This window comes from Miniopterus natalensis, chromosome 15, assembly GCF_054644295.1.
Source record: "Miniopterus natalensis isolate mMinNat1 chromosome 15, mMinNat1.hap1, whole genome shotgun sequence".
Taxonomy (NCBI): Eukaryota; Metazoa; Chordata; class Mammalia; order Chiroptera; family Miniopteridae; genus Miniopterus; species Miniopterus natalensis.
Window position 1 is genome coordinate 8,545,933 of NC_142095.1, and position 19,658 is coordinate 8,565,590.

At 57.9% G+C, this 19,658-nt stretch overlaps 1 protein-coding gene across 2 annotated transcripts; it reads left to right on the forward strand.

Annotated features, from left to right (window-relative positions):
- Positions 1-2,648: 2,648 nt before the first annotated feature.
- PLCD1 (phospholipase C delta 1) lies at positions 2,649-19,292 on the forward strand. Of its 2 annotated transcripts, none has more exons than XM_087824861.1 (15): positions 2,649-2,721; positions 10,287-10,451; positions 13,864-14,092; positions 15,248-15,377; positions 15,469-15,700; positions 16,179-16,380; positions 16,463-16,607; positions 16,685-16,834; positions 16,927-17,085; positions 17,318-17,477; positions 17,659-17,775; positions 18,167-18,345; positions 18,431-18,563; positions 18,640-18,789; positions 18,958-19,292. In XM_087824861.1, the coding sequence occupies exons 1-15, from the start codon at positions 2,688-2,690 to the stop codon at positions 19,041-19,043; spliced, it is 2,271 nt and encodes a 756-aa protein (XP_087680987.1). In that variant the 5' UTR covers positions 2,649-2,687; the 3' UTR covers positions 19,044-19,292. The 2 variants fall into 2 exon arrangements, with proteins under 2 accessions (XP_087680987.1, XP_016051692.2); XM_016196206.2 differs by lacking the exon at positions 2,649-2,721 and adding an exon at positions 7,467-7,569.
- Positions 19,293-19,658: the final 366 nt, after the last annotated feature.

A 19,658-nucleotide genomic window follows, 5' to 3' on the forward strand; every position in this document is an offset into this window, starting at 1 on the left:
GTCAACATCTGTTATTTAGCTGATTCCAGGGAGGATTGCAGCTCCTGACTGTAGAACTCCAAGATGTGAAGGGACTTGCTCAAGGTCTCACAGCAGGAAACAGCAAAGCTAAGGTTTAAACAGCCCCTCATCCCCCATGCCCTGGGACAGGGGCTCCCAAGACAAGGAGGGGCAGAATAAATCTCATCCACCTCACCAGGCTTGCCTAGGTTTGCTTCTGGGGGAGGGGTTGGGCAGGGCCAGCCCTGAAGAACACCTGGAACCTGACCATCCTGAAAGTTGGCATTCAAAAGTGGTGGAGGGGCCAAGGGAAGTGACTTGAGGGAGTCATTGGCCCTAACACTAGGTTTCATCTGTCCCCAGTCATCCCAGAATCCACCCTCACACACACCTTGAAGACAGGATGATCAGCTGGGGGTGGTGAGATGCCTGAAAATTCCACCATGAGGCAACTAGTCTTCAGGCGGGCATGACCTCTCTGTGCACCCAGCTGAGCTTGCTGAGTCACAGGGATCTCAGGGCATCTTGTAACTGAAAGCCGGGTTTGGGGGGGGGGGCACAGAGGTCCCTGGGAGTTTAGGCAGAGGGAAAAGAATCCAGAAACTTTGTGGTTGGGTACAAAGCCTCTTGCTGGGCCCTCTAGCCTCTCCACACACACAGGTACAGGCATAATCACCACACAGGCTTACACCCAGCAGATACAGGCAGAATGCCTCCCTGCCTGTAAGAGGCAGACAGGAGAGGTGAGGAGAGTACTGGAGTGTAGGCTGACCCAGGAGGCAGAGCTGCAGCAGGGTGTGGCCCGGCCCTCTTCCAGCAGAACCTGGTTGTGTGTGCCAACTCTGAGTCAGCCACGCCTATCCTGCCCAACAACCCTGGCCAGGGAGGAGGCTTTGGCTCCTCTGTCTGGGCCAGAGGCCCAAAGAGGGCCTATGTGAGGTGGGTTTGGGGTGTGCAAAGGAAGAAGGAGCCCGGCTGCAGCCCTTCTCAGGGGCATCTGGGGCAAAGGGAGAGGGACAGTCCCAGATAATGCCCTGTTTTGGCTTGGGGCTCAGAACTGGGAGGTAATGTGAATAAACAGGAATGATGCTTCAGATGAAGCCAAGTCAACTGCTGGTGTCGGAATTTCATTGGGTCTTTGCCTGGGCTTGAGGAGGCCTGACTTGCTGAATAGAGGGGCTTGCAGGTCCCCAGGGACATGAGAGGTCTAAGTACTAGGCCTCAAGGAGGCCCCCTGGGGCAGGCCTAGAAGGGTGGATCTTGACTAAGGAGAGAGAGGAGAGGTGAGGGCGGAGAAAGGAACTCCTCATCTTCCCCACCCCCAGGCTGGGGCTCCAACGTGAGGCCTGAGCACAAGCGAAACCAAGAAGGGCTCTGACAGGTCTGCCAGGGCTGGGGGTGGGTGCTCCTCCTGGAGGACAGGACAACTGGAGTGAATGCCAGATAAAGGGTTTGAGGGAGGTATGCAGAGGGAGGGGGCTCTGACCCATTCTCAATGCTCTGAACCAAGAGACAAGGCCACCTAGGCTGGTTGTGCTGCGAAGCAGGGCTCTTCCAGAAGGGGTCCAGCTGGCTTCTGCCCGACTCCCACATTGGCTTTGTCTGCCCAGGAGGCCCATTCGTGGGCCCCACACCCCTCATCCGGGGAGGCCCCTGGGGTCTCTCCCAAGTGCACAGCTCTCCCAAGGGGCTCTCCCAAAGGGTGGTGGGCAGCAGGATCCCCAGACTTTCCCTGGGGATCTCTGAGTACCCTGTAAAGAGGGTGTCTGGGTTCGAGAGTTAAGGGTGGGAGTCAGGGGTCCATATAGGGACCCTTTGCTCAGGCAGCCTCTTGGGAGACCACCCAAAGAATGGAATCTGAGAATATCACTGGACCGGACTCTACACCTGTCAGCCACTCCGCTGCACAGACTGCCTGGATTGGGGGGGGGGGGGGGGGCGTGTCTCAAAGTTCGGCTCCCTGCACTCCCTTCCTGTGCGCTTCCCGCCTCTCCCCCAACCCCCACCAAAGACATTCCTGGGCTTAGAAACTTCCCAGCTAGAGGGGAGGGGACCCTCCTCCGGACAAGGTCCCGGAATTCCTCTTTGAGAAGCTCGGAACCCATGCACCCATTTTACAGAAGGGAAAGCAGACCTCGGGGGAGCAGCGGCTAGACGCTCGGACGCGGAGGCTGCCTCTGGAAGCAATCTGGCTGGGCGTCGGACGTTACGCGGCGCCTTCCCCGGGGTGACGCCAGATTCTTTGGAGCATCACCCCAACCCCAGCGAGGCGCCCACAAGCAGGGCGTGGGGTCGGGCCGCCCGTGGTAATGACAGGGCCCGCCGCAGTGGGTGGCGGCGGTGGAGGAAGCGGGAGGGATGTGGCTATTTCTGGCCGCGGCGCGTCCCCCCCAGGGGCCAGGATTAGGCGGCTTCCCAGCCCCTACCTCTGCCCCCCCTCGGGATCCTCAGGCTGGGGCGGGGAGAGGCGCGGGTTGGTGGACCGGAGGGGCGGGGGCACCGGCGGGCGGGCGGGGGGCGGGGCGGCGTCCGGGGCCCACCTCCGCCGTCCTCCCACCGCAGTCCCTCCGAGCCTCCGCCGCGCTCGCCTCGGACCCCGGGCCGCCGACGCCGTCGCCGCGCCCGTGTGTCCCGCAGCGCCCCGCTCCCGCCGCGCCGCCCCGTCCCCGCGGCGCCGCACGTCGGGCATGGACTCGGGCCGGGACTTCCTGACCCTGCACGGTGAGTGCCCAGCTGGCGCGCTGCGGAGCCAGCGCGGGCCAACCCCGCGGAGAGCCGCGCCGACCCGGCGGAAGACCCCCGCTCCGGCACCCCCTCCGCCCCGCCCCGGGCCCGCCCCTCGGCCCCCGGTCGCCCTGGGAAAATCTCGGCCCGGGACTTAGGGTGGGACTGCCAGGCACGACCCGGGGCGTTTCCATTCAAGTCCCCCAGATCTAAACCGGGGTGGGGGACAGGGAAGGGGCCCGGGTCTGAAGACTTCTCTGTAGACTTTCCCCGGATCCCCCCCGCCCCGGGGACCCCCCCTTATCCTGGTCGCGGAAGGCTGGGCTCTATGGTCCGGCGCGCACGGAAGGGCTGAGGGAAGGAAGCGGCATCCGCGAATAACCGAGTTCTCCCCGCCCCGTCCAGGCGGCCGGGAGACGCTCCACAAAGCCCTGGCGTGCGGGGACCGCCGCAGGCCCCGTGGGTGTGGCGGGTGGGGGGGTGGGGGGGATGGGGGATGGGGGGAGGTGGGGCGCGGAGGTGCGCGCGGTTGGCCGAGGTCAGGCGGTGCTTTGGAACAGCCCCGCGCAGAAATCATAGTCAGCGATGCTCAGGCTGCGGGGAGCAGCCGGATCCCTCCATCTGCGCACCCCCCTGGCGGGACAGGGCCAAGTCTCCGCTGGAAATGCCCGCGTCTCCACCCTTGCCCGGCTGAACTCTGTCTCCTCCGACCCGCGAACGGAGTCGGAGCCAGCTTCTTGCCCTAACGCTGCCCCTCCAGGAGGGAGAGCAGCTGCGGGCTCCCAACGGCAGGACCTGGAGGTCTTATGGTTGGACGGGACCCCCATCCTGGACCTGGCGTCTTTTTGCTCCAGCCTGGGACTCCCCTACTCTTGGGCAGCTTACCCTCCTGTCCCCACGCCCCACCCCATCATCTGTCAGCTCGGCAAACCTCCGCCTCTGGCACACCAATCAGTGCTTAACCGTATCTCCTTCTGTCTCCTAGTGCTCTTCGGGTTAGAGACTTTAGTGTCCACTACCTATCCTAAACCATACCTGGAAATAGTTGGGAGAGAGAAAGGCAGAGCCCTCCAGCTGTCCACTAGAGACTCCTGGAATTCAGGGGGACTCGGAGATGTTCTTATCAGCCAGTCCCAGTCTGTCTCATGTTTCCCAGTTGGCTAGACCTGGTCCCGGTGGCCCAGGGAGACCTTGCCCGGTGCCTAGGGCTGTTACGCTCATACCACTAGCCTGGGATCCTTGAGGTCACCTCACCCAGCTGGGTCAAAGGATCCCCACTCTTTCCAATGCTTCCTCTTCTCTCAGGCCAGAGGTGTCCTTAATGCTCCTGCCAGCCTGGCAGGAAGGGAGACTGGCAGCTCAGAGGACCACACAGGAGACTTCTGCTTTCTCTCTCATCATTCCTTAGCTAGTGCTGTCTACCCTGCACACTGCCACCTCTCTCATGGCTGCCTCACGCTCAGACCACCTAAAAGCCCTTTGGTCGCCTCTCGCACGCCTGCAGCCTCAGCTCATGTTGAAACGGGCTCCATCCTCAGGCATCTATGCCTTTGTCCAGTTTCTCTCCCCTGGCATCCCTCGTATCTCCCCCTTGGAGAGGAAGCTTCATGGAGGCTCAGCCAGCACCTCCCAGGCCTGTGGCATGGGCTTGGCCGCCTGGCCCATCCTATTTGAGACCTGCCTCCCAAATGCCTCACTCTGTCTAGTCCTTCTTGTGGGGCTGACATGAACACTATCATCCCAAGCCATATTCCTGAAGGCCCTGCCACTTCTAGCTCATCACCAAAAATTACTTCCCTGACTGCCTTTTGTCCCTCCTGCAAACCACATAGGGAAGCAAGAATCTGTCAAGGAGAACTGGTGGGTGGTGGGAGGAGGTAGCCCCTGTGTCCGGTGCTGTCTTAGGTTGTTTACACTTTCATTGGAGAGTCTGCTCCCCTTTCATATGTCAATTCCCAAAGCACCAGACACGTGCTGTAGGACCACATTTTTTGGTTAGGGCATTTGGGGGTCTGCTGCAGAAAGACCCCGTCTCTTGGCCTGGCGAGCTATGGGGGCCACCTGGATATGAAATATCCCTTCTGTCCTCACCCCCAGGTGCATGCAGAGGCCTTGTAGTATACCGTGTAGTAACTTGCGTGGATTCTGGGCAAATTACTCGAGGTCATGTCTTGGCTTTTTCATCTCAGGCAAATCCCTTAATTTCATTGTGTCTCAGTTTCCTCATCTATAAAATGGGGAATAAGAACACTACCTACCTCATAGGGTTGCTGTGAGGACTGAATGAGGTAATACCTATAAGGCAATTAGAACAGTGCCTGGTACCCAGCCAGTGCCATATTCTGGCAGAGGCCGAGTGACCATGCCCTTTGAGTTGCTGCCTAGTTCTTTGGGAGATGAGGGTGCACCATAAGGCAGCCCCTAGCCAGCAAAAATGTGACCAGAACTGGACTTAAGAATCAAGGGCTCCTTCCCAAGTTTGAAGCCCTCTGACTGATGTTCCAGGCCCCCAGCCTCCTCCTATCTCACTTCCTCTGCTCTCTCCATTCTGGCGAGGGCTGCACTGGCTTCTCAAACAGTTCCCAGATCTGCCTGAAAGGACATAACCTTCCCGGGCCTTGTCCCCACTGAAAACATCTATCTCCACTAACTTTTCCTACACCTAATTCCTCCTGCCCCACTGTAAGAACTGGCATTTGTAAGGCAGGGGCCCTGGCTGGGTGGCTCAGTTGGTTGGATCATCACCCTGTACACCAAAAGGTTGTGGATTCGATGCCTGGTCAGGGCACATACCTAGGTTGTGGGTTTGATCCGCAGTCAGGGCTCCTACCCGAGGCAGCTGATCTATGTCTCTCTCTCACATTGATATCTCTCCCTCCCTCTCTCCCTAAAGTCAATAAAAACATTTCCTCGGGTAAGGATTAAAAAATCCCTTTGCCTCTGTGGACTTGTTTTCTCATCCACAGCATCGCAATACCCATTTCACAGATGCGAGGATAAAGCACTAATGGGCATGGGAGCTCTAGGTTGGCTAAAAAGCCAGTACCCCTAAGAGAAAATGGTTCCAGAACCATCACAGCAAGTTGGGGTGGCCAGCCCCCTACCCTCCTCAATTATGTTTCAAAGTACTGTTTCTGGGGTTCCAGGCCCACACTACACAGACACACAGTGATCCACACTGATCAGTAAATTTTTTGTGCCATAGGCCACTTTGGCAGTGTGCAAGCCAACACTCTAACCACTGAACCAAAACGACTAGGGCGGGATCATGTTTCTAAATGCACAAAATAAAATACACGATAATTCAAACGAAGCAAATTATATTGAGATGCGATTCTATCATTGGTCCTCCAGTTAAAAACCCGTGCATGGTTTCTCTAAAACAGAGGTTCCCCTTACACTCTGCTCCCTGCCCCTTTCCAAATGAGTAACAACTTGTCTGTGCCCATATTTCAGCCCATCTACACTAACACACATTCTCATGATTTGTTCTCTGTGGTGTGACTTTAGGTGCGTCACTTTGCTTCAGTTTATTATTGCTGTGCTTGTCTGTGCTACTAACTGGCTTTGCCAGTGACTCACTGCGAATGCTGATGACTGGAGCTGAAGTGAGGCGAGTGGAAGAACTATTCAGAGGCTGGGAGTAAGAAAGGAGTGAGTCAGGCCTGGAGTGGGTGGCGTCCTGACCTTGGCGCACGGTAGGGGCTCAATAAATAATTGCTGGGTGAATGAAAGAGAAGTTGTAACTTACATGAAAGGTCCCACTGTTCCTGAGCACACTGGCAGCACAGTTCGTATAGAGTTGCAGTCCTCCTCATTTATTTATCAAAGCAAGCCTGCGTTAATGCACTCTTTTTAAGATCAGCATTTTTTTTCAAGAATTCCTTTCGCATTCAGAACCTTGGAGATGACCCCACTCAGGTGGGGAATCAGAAGGAAACAGGCCTGCCTGAGGTTCACAAGTGAGGCAACAGCCAGCTGAGTCGCAACGAATTCGTTGAGTCATTTTGGTAAAATATTTGGCTGGCTCGGTTGTCTGGCACAGCCTCCATCCCGTACCCCGGGAGGCTGCAGCCCTCCAGCGCGCTGCCCCTCAGCACTGCCTCGCCCGGGGTCCTCCCGCAGCCCCGCAGCTGGCGTTTGGAAGCGAGGCTCAGGCTCCGCCCCCTGGTGGGACTCCGCCTCCAAGGCCGGGGTTTCGCCCCTCTACGGAACACCGCCCTTCCAGCGAGGGCCCCTCTCTGGCCCCGCCCCCTGGGCGATGACTCCGCCCCCTGAGCCCTGGCTCCGCCCCCCGCCCGCTCCCTGGGTACAGCTCCGCCTCCGCCCCGCCGCCAGGCTCGGCCCCTCCCCCGCCCCACCTCTTTGGCTCTGGTGGTGCCCTCGATCCGCTTTCTAGGCTCTGGGTTTCGCCACGGATCTGCTTCCTGGGTTATGGGTTTGTCCCACTCCGCCTCCCGCTCCTGGCTCCTGCCCCTGGGCGCCCCGCCTCCTGGGTTCAGGCTCCTCCTCTCCCCGCTCGGACTCCGTTCTCGCCCCACCTCCAGGGGCTATCGGTCCCGCCCCACGAAGCCCAGATTTCCCTCTCGCCCCGCCTCCAGGGCTGAGGCCCCGCCCCCACAGCGGGCTCTAGCCCCGCCCCCACCCCCGGTCTCCGCCCCTGCTCCCCGCCTCGTTAGACGCCCAGACTCCTGCATTGTCCCGGGTCAGGCTCGCGGGCGGCAGGGGCCCTGCAGAGCAGCATGCCGTCCCGCGGGGGCCGGGGCTGGGGCCAGAGCCGCCCCAAAGAGCCCTACCTGGAGGAGCAGAGCCTCAAGGTGGCGGCGCTCAATGGGCAGCGGCTGGGTAAGGGTCTCGGGGAACACTGAGATCTGTGGAGGCTGGGATGGCAGTTGGGGCAGGAGGCAGACTATATGTTCCTGAGTTCAGGGTCCTCCTTTAATCCTTTGATTGGACCCGTTTAGTACTCCTGTGAGTGCGTGACCTACTGGGGGGCTGTATTTGCAGGGGTGGCATGTGGGGTACTAGGGGGAATGGTTAGCCCTTCTCCTGATATACCTCAGCCCCTCCAAGGCTCCCTGCTCCTTGCCACGCCTAACCCCCCATTTAGAGATTTATGAGGCACCACTGGATATGCGGCCTGGTGCCTCACTGGTATGACTGTAACCCAATGAGATGATCTGCAAGAGTGTGTGGCCCAGTGTGATGCTGTGTGCAGTATGGGTGACAGATGTGACAGTGGGTGACCTAGGCGGCTGGTTCTATTATTTTGTGTTATGGTCTGTGTATGTTATGTGGATTTTCTGACATTACTACTTGTGACAGTGTCTTCCTGAGTGGTGGTTGCATATGGTAATGTTTCCTGTCACTGACCCTGTGGGCAGGCTTCTGAGTCCTGACTCCACCATGTAACTTCCTTGAATCTCAATTTCCTCATCTGTAAAATGGAAATAGTGATAGTGTCTTCCTCGTAGGATTGTCAGGGAGATTAAATACATGCGCTATTTTATTCAGATATTAACGATTATTATGGTGGATGCTATTATCATCATTGTGATGATAAGGCACTGTATGTTATGTGGGTGTGTGTGACTATGTAACCATGTATATCACTGTATGACTTTATATTGCTGTGTATTGCTTTGGGTCCCAAGCCCAGTTTGTCTCCATTGTGCATCACCCTAGCTTCATGGCATCTGCCTTAGTCTCCTATTAGTACCTACAGCACCCTCTGCACTCCTCCCCTGAGCCACCTTGCCATGTGCAGCTGGCCTGGGCAGGTTAGTGAGGCTGCAAGGTCAACCCAGGGGCCCCTGAGCTCAGAGGCCTCTCACCACCACCCTTCCACAGGAGAAGGTACTAGAGCTAAGTGAATGGGGCTGGGCTGGGAGTACCCATACTTTCTGGGTGGTGGGGCAGGCAGCCCAGGGGCCTCAGAAACAAAAGGGCCTCAACTGAGGCTCAAAGGTGGAGGTGCCTGTCCAGGTTTCCCAGTGACCCAGAGGGCAGTGGTTATCAACGCCCACCTTGGGACGGAGGTCTGTTTCGGAAATCATGTCAGCAGCCAGGGGACTTATCTCTGCCTGACTGCAGACAGGGCCACAGCCTGGCTCCGGGACAGGATGGATATGTCATCTCTTTATGGTGTTTTCCAGAACTGGTGGGTGGGGCTCACCTTCTACTTTCCGACCCGCTCCCCCATTCCCATCTGTGCTGTGGGCAGGGGCTTGCCCTAATGTGTGTCCAGCTTGGGGGGTGGGGTGCAGACCAAGTGTGAGATGTCCCTCCCAGTTGTATTTCAGCCTCAGAAAGGACCGTGGGATCCCCAGAAGAGGCTGAGGTGCCTCCTCTGGCAGCCTGGGAGCTCCTTTCCCCTTCTTCTGGTCTTGAGCTCCACAGACACAACCAACAATTTAGGACATCCTGCAGGGTCCCCCTTCTCCACTGAGCTTCCCCTGGGGCTGAAGGGGAACTGCTTACACCAAGGCAGAGGGGTCTCCTGGAGTGGAGAGATTTGGGACAAAGTGGGGGAGGGAGGTCACATCAAAATGTCACCTCTGAGGAGGCTTAGAGACGCCTCCTCCAATGCTGTTTTCACCCAGTGCTAGCGGAGGGAACAGAGGCAGAGATTGGGAAAGGAGTTGCCTAAAGTGATAGGGAGGCGGGTGTTAGCACTGGGCTTTGTCTCCACTGGAGGCAGGAGATTGGCAAGGGGAAAAGAGGATGTGGTGACTGAGGCTTACGGAAGTGGTCCAGAAAGTTCTGTGGGTATTGTGGGTGTGTGGGACTGGTTAGGGAGTGGGGAGGCAAGGACCAAGTGGGAGACGCAATGAGGGGCTGCGACTCTGGGCTCAGAAAAGAAAAGCCTATGGGCCTAGGCTCAGGCCCCTCAGACTGGACCCACATGGTTCCTGATGCCATCACTCTGCTGGAGCAGATGATAAAGATTGCTGAGGCCACATAATTTTAGTTTTGGTGACAGACATGAGGTGAGATGGCCAACTGGCTCTATAGAGAAGTGGCTGCTGGACTACATGTGGCTAGGGTGATATATACAGATACAGATATATAGATACAGACATAGGGTGATATATACAGATATGTACATACTGGTATAGATATAGGGTGATATATACAGGCACAGCTATAGATGCATCTGCCTGATCTTTTGGTCCCAGCTTCCTTCAAGTCACTCTCACCCCTGAGTGTGTCCAGGAGGGGCCCACCTTAGGGGTCCGGTCCCCTAGGGACCAGGAGTTCTTAGATTAGCTGCCCTCCTTTTATGCACTCAGCTGTGGGTGGCAAGCCACAGTGTATAAAGTGCAGCCTTGAGTAGGTAGGCATCCTAAGGTTTTACGTGGCCTCAGCTGGCATCAGAGATGACTTCATGGTGGAAGCAGGGCAGGCTGGCGAATGGCTAGAGGAAGAAGTGAAGGAAGAGATGAGGCTGAGATTGGCGAAGAGTGGGCTCTAAGAGGGTCCCAAAGTGGGCGTGGCTAGCACAGGGTCTCGGGCAGCAGGGACACTGGAGGAGGTGGCGTCTTATGACCTCTGCCCCCTAGGCCTACAGGATGACAAGGACCTACAGGCACTGCTGAAGGGCACCCAGCTCCTGAAGGTGAAGTCCAACTCATGGCGGAGAGAGCGCTTCTACAAGTTGCAGGAAGACTGCAAGACCATCTGGCAGGAGTCCCGCAAGGTCATGCGGACCCCCGAGTCCCAGCTGTGTGAGTGACCTGGGGCCATGGGGTAGGAGGCAGAGTGTGCAGCCCATGCTTGGATGGGGAAACTGATGCTGGCTGGGGGTGGAGGTCCATCTTGGACCAGGACCACAGATAAGGGAAACTGAGTCCCAACCTGGTGGGACATAGGCCAGTCATGCAATAAGGACCAGATATGGGGAAATTGAAACTGGCCAGAGTCTGGGAGAGGAGTCAGTTAAAACTGAGCTCTGGAGAAGGCAGTCATGGACCCAGGACTACAGATGGAGATGCTAAAGCCTTTTGGAGGTTTGGGGCACAAAACCATGACCACAGATGGGGAAAGCAGGCTCAGAAGGGAGGGAGCTGGACAGTGTTATATGAGCTCACAGGTATCCACCCAGGCAGTTGTGGGAAGCAGGGAAGTTGGGCGGACTAGGACTCCAGGTGTGGTGAGCAAAGCCAGCCCAAAGTCAGGGCAGATAAGGCCCTTCCTGGTATGAGTGGCCAGGATGGGAGGTGGGGCCTGAAGGAGGCAGCCCTTCCCTGGGATTGGGGCCATAGGAGGGAGATGGGGGCAGAGCAGGGCTAGAACCCAAAGAAAGAGGTCTCAGCTGGGTAGCTCCCTCAAGGCTGTGGGTCTGAGGGCTTTAGAAGTTTAAGAAAGGGCCCAGGAACCCAAAGCTCAGGCCTGCAAATGGAGCGTGTTCCCTGTAAGGCCTTAGGGGAATGCTCTGATCAGTGCTGCTCTTAACACGGAATGTCCTAACAACTGTAAAATGAGAGGTCTGCTCTGCACCTTTTCTTATTGGGAAAATTTCAGACCAAGGCTGTCCCAGAAAACTTTCTGTTGATGGGAATGTTCTATATTTGTGCTGTCTGACACAGTTGTCACTAGCTGCCACCTGTGGTCACTGAGCACTTGAAATGCGGCTAGTGTGACTGAGGAATTGAACTTTTAACTTTATTGAATTTTAATGAATTTATGTTTAAATGATCACATGTGGCTGGTAGCTGCTGTCTGGACAGTGCAGAGAGATAGTTGCAGCTGGGTTTTGCACAGCCCAGACCTCTGGAAATCCCTCACCCATTCACCTGCTGTTGGCCGTTTGAGGGCAGGCAGGGTCAGCCCACTGGCAGGTCTGTAGGGAATGAGACCAGACACAGGTGACAGGCCCCAGGGAGGAGTAGGAGAAAGACAGGAGGAAGGGAGGGTCAGCCCACTGAGGGTACCCCAGGAAGGGTCTGCCAGGCCTCAGGACCCTGGGCAGAAACCTGTGATATGGCCTGCTGACCTGTGGCCAAGGGGCCAGAGGAGAGGAAGGACAGGAGCAGGGTCAGAGAGGGAGAGCTGGGCTGGGGCCTTGGGGCTGTGGGCCATGGAGGGTTTCTGAGCAGGCCAGGGCAGGGTCAGAGGAAACGGAGACTCAAGCGCTCTTAGAAAACCACCCTCAGCACATGTCTGCCACTCAACCTGACCTGGCCTCTGTGGCACCAGCCAGGCTTCTTCACAGGCCTCTGCCCCTATAGGAGTTTCCTGTTAGACACTGGCAGGTGGCGGCACCATGGGGGCAGGGGTTATCTTACACTCTGAGCCCTGGGGGGTCCTGGGAGCCAGCAGCCAGTCCAAATGAATGGTTCCCAGCGTGTGCCTAGCACCTGGTGAGGCTGGGCGTGGGGCAGCAGTGGGTAGAGACTCAGGCCTTTCCAACCCTGCCCTAGCGAGGTGAGACCCTCATGTGGGATGGCCATGAGCAGAAGGGCAGGAAGAGAAATCCAGGTGGGAGCCCCAGTGTAAGCAAAGGTGCAGAGGTGAGAATGAGTGAGGGGGCTGCTCCCTGTCAGGGATGGCTGCAGGGGTAACAGGTCCAGGGTCAGGCGTTGGGTGTGGTCAGGTGAGGACTGTGACCAGAAAAGATTCTCTTCGATGTCAGAGCCACTGAGACAGGCCTTGAGCTGTGCTTGCCTGTCAGCCGCTTCCCTTCTCTGAGAGAGTGAGTCTGTTGTCCTCAATGGTACTCTATCCTCGGGGAAACTGAGGCCAGGTGAGGGAGGAGTGGATCAAATTCCCCCACCCAGTTCTCTCTGCTTCCTGATCCCTAAGTCTCCCCTGATCCTGCCACCACTAGCCCCCCACCCCACCTCCCTCTGGTTCCCAGAGGCAGACAAGGCATTATCAGCAGTGAAGGCATCTGGACTTTCTCTCTGGTGTGGGTGGGTGCCAGCCCGGGAGCTCCACGGCTCAGGCTTCCTGTTTTCACTCCAGCCTGGGTCAGCTGCAGCTGGTGTGGGGCCTAGCGGGGCACAGGAGGCTGTGGGTGGAAGGATTAAGCAGGGATCTCCCCTGAACTCTAGATGGCCCGGGGCTCAGAGCCTACTTCTCAGAGCCTGCTGCCTGGCCTGGGCACATGGCACACACATGGGCTGCAGGTGGCTAGGAGGCTCTGGGGCACTCAGGGTGTGATTAGGCAACAGGAGGGACAGGCGGGCTTTTAGCCAGAGCTGGTCTAGGACTCAGACAGACGGATGTGGATGGCTCAGGATGGGGGTAGGGCAGGCACAGAGCTTGGTGGGACGGACTCCCAGCCAGACCAGGGAAGACACATTGGGAGTTAGTGAGGGTAGGCAGGGCCTTGCTGCCCCCTGAAGCTTGGAAGGCTGAGCTCTGACAGCAGGGCCCACCCCCTGGCTCCTAAGGGCAGAATGATATAATATCTTGGACCTTCCAGTGGGCATGCTCCATTCTGCCTCTTGGGATCCTGGAGGGCAGAGCCTTCCTGCACCTTCCTTGCCCAGGGGTTCCCTGAGTTCTGGACACATACAAACACAGACAGGGCAAGGCCCCCTTTACCCTCTGACACAAGCACTTTTCCTCTGTCTTTGGCCCTCTGTTCCCAGGCCCCAGGGCCAGGGCTGATCAAGGGTTGGCTCGAGTCTCCCGAATGGTCAGGAGAGAGGCCTGGAGGCTCTTATGGCTGTCAGAGGGGAAAACAGGTCCAAAGTCAAGTCTGATCAGGAGGTGTGTGGCCTCGTCTCTGTCACAGGCCCTGAGCTCCAGAATGGTTCCTCTAAGGGTGCTGCCCTGCCCCAATCCTCTCCCAGGGGCCCTGCTCCCTACAGCACAGAAACAGCCAGTCTGGGGTCCAAGGTGCCTGTCCCCTCCTAAAGTCAGTCCCCCTCTCTGTGTCACTCCCTGTTTGTTTTCACTCTGCCCACTGCAGCTGTGTCTCACATTCCTTTTCCACCTCACTCTCTGTCTTCCTTCCTCCTCTTTGCCCCCCTTGTCAGTCCTCCTGCCCCCTCTTTTCTCTCTGGATCAATGCCTGAGTTCCAGCCCCACCTCTGTCTCTAAACCGTGACCCCTTCCACTGTGGCCTTGGCCATGTTGGAGGCAGGGATTGGCCTCATGCCTCTCTCTGCTCCCATCCCCTTTTTACAGTCTCCATCGAGGACATTCAGGAGGTCCGGATGGGACACCGCACAGAGGGCCTGGAGAAGTTTGCCCGTGATGTGCCCGAAGACCGCTGCTTCTCCATTGTCTTTAAGAACCAGCGAAACACACTAGACCTCATCGCCTCATCGCCAGCTGACGCCCAGCACTGGGTGCAGGGTCTGCGCAAGATCATCCATCACTCAGGCTCCATGGACCAGCAGCAGAAGCTGCAGCAGTATCCTTCTGGTGGCAGTGGGCCAGGCCCAGCCTGGGAATACTGGCTATGGTTGTCCCCAGGTCAACCTGGGTATGGGAGACACCGGCTCAGACCATCATACCAAAATAGCACAGATAGGGTGGCTTAAACAACAGAAATTAATTTTCTTACAGTTCTGGAGGTTGGAAGTCCAAGATGAGGGTACCAGCGTGGTTGGGTTCTGGTGAGACCCCTCCTCCTAGTTCCTGGATGACCGCCTTCTCACTGTGTCCTCACATGGCAGAGAGAGAGGGAGAAAGAGAGGGAGACAGCAAGCTTTCTGGTGTCTCTTCTTATAAAGGCGCTAATTCCATCATGAGGGCCCCACCTTATGACCTCATCTAAACCCCCAAGACCCCATCTCCAAATACCATCATATTGTGGGTTAGGGCTTCAATACACGAATTTTAGGGGAACGCAATTCAATCCATAGCATGGGAGGTATCTGGAGTCCTTTGTGTTCCACTCTGGCCCAAGGACCAGGCAGCTATGCAGCCCCTTGATGTCCCTTCTTCCCCCATCTGTAACCCACATGGCCCTGGGAGGCTGAGGGGAGTCGCTTGCTTCAAGGGGAGACCTAGTCTCTGACACTTTAATCTTCTAGTTCTCAAGGTCAAGGCTGAGGGGAGAGAGGATAGCGGTAAGAGAGAAGTAGGAGTTTAAGTGCCCTGTCATGACAACATGATCAGTGGCTTGAAATTTGTTGTTTCCTATAAAATAAGCCTCAAGGGCTTTAGTCATGTTGGCTAACAATTATATATTGAAAACCAGAGGACATACCTTGAAATGTTAACAGAGTTATCTCTGGGTCTATGGGGGATTTGTTTGTTATTTTCTAAATTGTCTAAAATAAACCCTTTTATAGAAAGAAAATAAATATTTTTAAAATGTGAAAGGGTTCCAAGCCAGCAAATAGGAAAAAGACCCTGTACTAGGATGTGACACTTCCTCTCAAAAGGCCACCAGGTCTTGCCCCGAAATTCGGATGTCAGTAAGTCAGGCCTGCAGGGAGCTGTGTCTACAGGTGGCCTCAGTCTGCCGGGTCCCTGGAGTTGACATTGGGCTTGAACGATGGCTCTGGCTGGGGCGCTGGGAGTCTTGGGCTTCTAGGTTCTTTCCTTACTTCCTGCCCAGCTGGATCCACTCCTGCTTGCGAAAAGCTGACAAAAACAGGGACAGCAAGATGAGCTTCAAGGAACTGCAGAACTTCCTGAAGGAGCTCAACGTCCAGGTGGACGACAGCTATGCTCGCAAGATCTTCAGGGTGAGGGAGCAGTGAGCCCTGGCAGTGTGGTCCTTGACCCTGGGCCAAGGCCTGCTCTGAGCCCACCCGCCCGGCTGTCCTGGCTTTGCAGGAATGTGACCGCTCCCAGACAGACTCCCTGGAAGACGAGGAGATTGAAGCCTTCTACAAGATGCTGACCCACAGGAAGGAGATCGACCGCACCTTCGAGGAGGCTGCAGGCTCGGGGGAGACCCTGTCAGTGGATCAGTTAGTGACGTTCCTGAAGCACCAGCAGAGGGAGGAGGCTGCGGGGCCTGCACTGGCCCTCTCCCTCATTGAGCGCTACGAACCCAGCGAGACTGGTGAGGGCCTGGCTGTGGCCTGCGACCTGCAGTCCCAGGGCCCCACCAGGCTGGGAGACCCCTGGGGAGACTGCAGTCCAAGAGTAGGGAGCTGCAGGATCAGGAGCACTACAGCCAGCCTCAGGGCCTGGGTCAGCATTTGCCTGCCCCATGACAGCAGGCAGATGGGAGACAGGGTTCCAGCATCACTACCTCCCTCAGCAGCTACTTCAGGGGGTTTTGAGGACCCCTCCCCTAGGAAAGAGAGAGAGGGGGCTGGAAAAGCAAGCACTTGCCTGGCTTCCTTCTTGACCATCCTGGGTCTAGCTTTGAGACAGGGCCCTGCCATGGAGGGGGCTCCTGTCTGGAGGCACAGAGGAGGAGATGAGGTCCTGTCCTCAAGGGGCCTCACAGTGTTGGGGAAAGAAGCAGAGAAGACAGGGCCCCAGGAGGTGGCTGGCCAGAGGGCTCTGACTGGCCTGGGCCTCCTCCCTTCCAGCCAAGGCCCAGCGGCAGATGACCAAGGACGGCTTCCTCATGTACCTGCTATCAGCCGATGGCAGCGCCTTCAACCTGGCGCACCGGCGGGTCTACCAGGACATGGGCCAGCCGCTCAGCCACTACCTGGTGTCCTCCTCGCACAACACCTACCTGATGGAAGACCAGCTCACCGGGCCCAGCAGCACGGAAGCCTACATCCGGTGAGCCTTGGGGGGGTCTGGGGCGGGGCTTCTGGAGGGCCAGGGGCACGGCCTGAGGGTCCTAGCACCACTGTCCCTGCAGGGCACTGTGCAAAGGCTGCCGCTGCCTGGAGCTCGACTGCTGGGACGGGCCCAACCAGGAGCCTGTCATCTACCACGGCTACACTTTCACCTCCAAGATCCTCTTCTGCGACGTGCTCAGGGCCATCCGGGACTATGCCTTCAAGGTGGCCACGCCCCTGGGGGGTGACGAGGGGGAGGCTAGGAATGGCCAACCCCTCCTAACCTGCCCTTCGACCTCCAGGTGTCCCCCTACCCTGTCATCCTGTCCCTGGAGAACCACTGCAGCCTGGAGCAGCAGCGTGTGATGGCGCGACACCTGAGTACTACTCTGGGCCACATGCTGCTGGACCAGCCACTGGAATCGGCCACCACCAGCCTACCTTCCCCGGAGGTGCACAGTGGGGTGGGGGCGCCCAGAGAAGAGGGCAGGGGGACCGGTTGGGAGGTCAGCTTGGTTCTGACCAGCTGCCCCTTCATCCTTAGCAACTGAAGGGAAAGATCTTGCTGAAGGGGAAGAAGCTAGGGGGTCTCCTGCCCCCCTGTGGGGAAGGTGGCCCAGAGGCCGTTGTCGTGTCCGATGAGGATGAGGCTGCCGAGATGGAGGATGAGGCCGTGAGGAGCCGAGTGCAGCACAAGCCCAGGGTTCGAGGGGAAGCTGTGGGGGGCAGGGAGCCCTGGGGCCCTCTCCCACCATCACCCCCATCGCCCAGTGGGATGTGTGCCTTGTCTCAATTCTCTGTGGCTGCCATTCAGACCCTCTGCCCCTCTCTGTGTCTGTCTCCCTCTCTCTGTCTCCACGGCTGGGTTTCTGGCTCTCTCAGTGCCCACCTGCCCCGACCTCTGACTCTAACCCGGGCCTTCCCGTGGCCCCCAGGAGGACAAGCTCAGGCTAGCGAAGGAGCTCTCCGATATGGTCATTTACTGTAAGAGCGTCCACTTCAGGGGCTTCTCCAGCCCCGGCCGCCCCGGGCAGGCTTTCTATGAGATAGCATCCCTCTCCGAGAACCGCGCCCTCCGACTGCTCCAAGAGTCAGGTGAGCCCCCCCTGCACCCTGAGGCTGCTGTCTGCTGTCCCACCACCTGCCATGGCCAGGGCCAGGCCTGGCTCGCAGCGCCCTGGCCGGAGTTAGCACTTCCCGCTGTGGGAGGAACGGGTGGGAGGGACTTGGGCGAACCTGGAGGCCTCCGCTTCTGACCGTCCCGCATTCGCATCAGGAAACAGCCTTGTCCGCTACAACATGAATCACCTGACCAGGATCTACCCTGCGGGGCGGAGAACGGACTCCTCCAACTACAGCCCCGTGGAGATGTGGAATGGGGGCTTCCAGATTGGTATGGGCTGGCCAGGGCTGGGAGGGGGCCTGGGCAAGGGTTTCAGTCCAGAGGGCCAAGGACCCGGAGACTGTGGGGACCTAAGCAGGGCCAGATGCAGGAATTTGTGGGCTTAGGAGCTGGTCATTTCAGTTTGGAAATATCCCCCTCCTAGCAAGACAGTGTTTGAAATCCCGTAGTTAGCACAGTAGTTCTTTGAATTCTGGCACCAGAAATGGAATGCGAGGTTGGTGTGGTGGGTCAGTTAGGAGGGCAGTAGGCACTGAAGTGATACTGGACCCTGCTTCTGCCTCGCCATGTGACTCAAAGGCCTCAGTGTACCCAGAGTAGCCTGGGCTCTGCGGCCCCTGAGGCCAACCCACAGCTTGTGACTGCTCTGTCCTACCTGTAGTGGCCTTGAACTTCCAGACACCTGGGCCAGAGATGGATGTGTATCAGGGCCGTTTCCAGGACAACGGCACCTGTGGGTACGTGCTGAAGCCTGCCTTCCTGCGAGACCCCAACTCTACCTTCAACCCTCGTAACCTGACTCAGGGGCCCTGGTGGACTCGGAAGCGGCTCAGCATCAGGGTATGGCCAGACCCAGAAGGGACAGGAGCCCATGGGCCTCCCTTCCCCCTCGTCACCACTCCTGACGTCCATAACCTCTCCTTAGGTCATCACGGGGCAGCAGCTGCCAAAAGTCAACAAGAGTAAGAATTCGATTGTGGACCCCAAGGTCACGGTGGAGATCCACGGCGTGGGCCGGGACGTGGCCAGCCGCCAGACCGCGGTAGTCACCAATAACGGTACGTGCTGAGTCTGAGCTGGGCCCGGCTACTGCGGCTGGCCTTTGTGTTGTTGACGTGGCGCCTGTACCCCTAGGGTTCAACCCGTGGTGGGACACGGAGTTTGAGTTCGAGGTGGCTGTGCCCGAGCTTGCCCTGGTGCGCTTCGTGGTCGAGGATTACGATGCCTCCTCTAAGAACGACTTCATTGGCCAGAGTACCATCCCCCTGAACAGCCTCAAGCAGGGTGAGTGTTTGTCAAGGGGAGGGGATGGCAAGCTGGGGGGAAGGGATGGCAAGGTGGGGGGAGGCAGGGCCTGGCATCTCTTGGGCTGGGGTGGCTGTCCCTTGAAGCATCCTACCCGAGTGACTGGAACGTTCCCTGTGTGCTCCTTCCTGCCCACTCACCTGCCAGGATACCGCCACGTCCACCTCTTGTCCAAGAATGGAGACCAGCACCCATCCGCCACCCTCTTTGTGAAGGTGTCCCTCCAGGACTAGGCTTGGGAGCCGGCCAGACCTCCATCCGCGTCCGGGGCAGGGCGGGCGTGGCTGCTCCAGCCTTGCCCGGAGCCGGGGGCCCCACGCTGCCTTCAGCTCTAACACAGTCTGTGCTGCTGCCTCCCCAGGGCCTAGGAGCTGCTCTGGGCCCCGGATCTGTCCTCACCTCCGTTGGAAACAACACTGCAGCCCTCTCCACCCTCTGGCCAGCCCTAGGTGGAGGGTTTTTATAAAAATCATAAGACTAAATTCCATGGTCTCTTCACCTGCACGCCAGAAAATGCCTGTAAGTGCGCTCACCTGCGTGTCCCAGAGCGCCGGAACCCAACACCTCACTCTCCAGCTTCCCCACACACACACTGTATTGTGGGCGCTGTCTGTCGCCCTGGGCAGGAGGGACCAGCAAGAAACCAACCCTTCCTTTCACGGGGGAGGGTACAGAGAGACCACCCCCTCCAGCCCCTGAGGCCCCTTCCCCAGAGGTAGACCTGCTGAGTGATCCAGACTTGAAAACCCACACACCACACCTTGTGAGGCCACAAGCTTTTATTGCTGGGGAGGGGGGTGACCCAGGAGTCTCCCCTGGGGCTCAGGTGCATGTAGCGGTGTTACCCA

Coding starts and splice junctions, on each gene's coding strand:
- PLCD1 (XM_016196206.2), top strand. CDS start 7,467: ATGCCGTCCCGCGGGGGCCGGGGCTGGGGCCAGAGCCGCCCCAAAGAG. Junction 16,608..16,684: donor TCCGGGACTATGCCTTCAAG/GTGGCCACGCCC, acceptor TTCGACCTCCAG/GTGTCCCCCTACCCTGTCAT. Junction 18,790..18,957: donor CCTGAACAGCCTCAAGCAGG/GTGAGTGTTTGT, acceptor CTCACCTGCCAG/GATACCGCCACGTCCACCTC.